At 51.0% G+C, this 614-nt stretch overlaps 1 protein-coding gene across 1 annotated transcript in view; it reads right to left on the bottom strand.

Annotated features, from left to right (window-relative positions):
• SNRNP27 (small nuclear ribonucleoprotein 27kDa (U4/U6.U5)) overlaps positions 1-614 on the bottom strand; it is a gene marked incomplete at its 5' end in the record, with an annotated part of 1,440 nt that overhangs the window by 568 nt on the left and 258 nt on the right. Inside the window, 3 exons of the mRNA XM_010074783.1 lie at positions 97-161; positions 263-342; positions 508-611. Of these exons, the coding sequence (XP_010073085.1) occupies positions 97-161; positions 263-342; positions 508-611 (249 nt within the window). The remainder of the gene's footprint in view (positions 1-96; positions 162-262; positions 343-507; positions 612-614) is intronic.

Genomic DNA, 614 nt, shown 5'->3' with positions numbered 1-614 from the left:
GACGGGCTCCGACGTACGGCCGCTGAATTTCCTCCACATCAAAGAAATTCTACGAAAAAAAAGAAAAAACCAAACCACCAAACCCTGGGCACAAACCTGTACTTCCTCTTCTGCGACACGTTGATGGCGTACGCGTTCGCCGCGCCGTCCACCTTCTTCCCCTAAAAGATATGAAAAAAAAAATCTCAAAACTCAGCGTATTATCCTCAAAAAGGGCCCCGCGGAGGCAGCTGCGGGCTCCACAGCGCCGAGCTGTGCTCACTTTGGTCGTGTCAAAAGAGGCGAAGCCCATCATCTTCATCATCTCGATCTCCTCTTCTGTCTTGCCCTGTAAATCTTCCTCTGCCGGGGCAACAAAATGAGAAAAATTGGATAAAACGCAGCGGTCGGGGTTCACCAAAAATATTTTAAAAAGGATCTGGGTCCCCCTCCTTGGGCTGGTCCCGACCTGAGTGGGGAATTTAGCGCCCAGGAGATAATTAACAAGGAAAATTCTCCCCCTCTCACCTGTGATCTGACGCTCTTTGCTTTTCGAGTCTTTTATTTCCTTTTTCTCTTCATCCCGCCTCTCCTTCAGCCGCGGCGGGGACGAGGAGCTTGAGCGGTGCCGTCTC

Source organism: Pterocles gutturalis, unplaced genomic scaffold, assembly GCF_000699245.1.
Source record: "Pterocles gutturalis isolate BGI_N339 unplaced genomic scaffold, ASM69924v1 scaffold42187, whole genome shotgun sequence".
In the NCBI taxonomy this organism is placed as follows: Eukaryota; Metazoa; Chordata; class Aves; order Pterocliformes; family Pteroclidae; genus Pterocles; species Pterocles gutturalis.
Note: the sequence above shows the minus strand (reverse complement) of the source record. Positions and strands in the feature narration are given on the sequence as shown.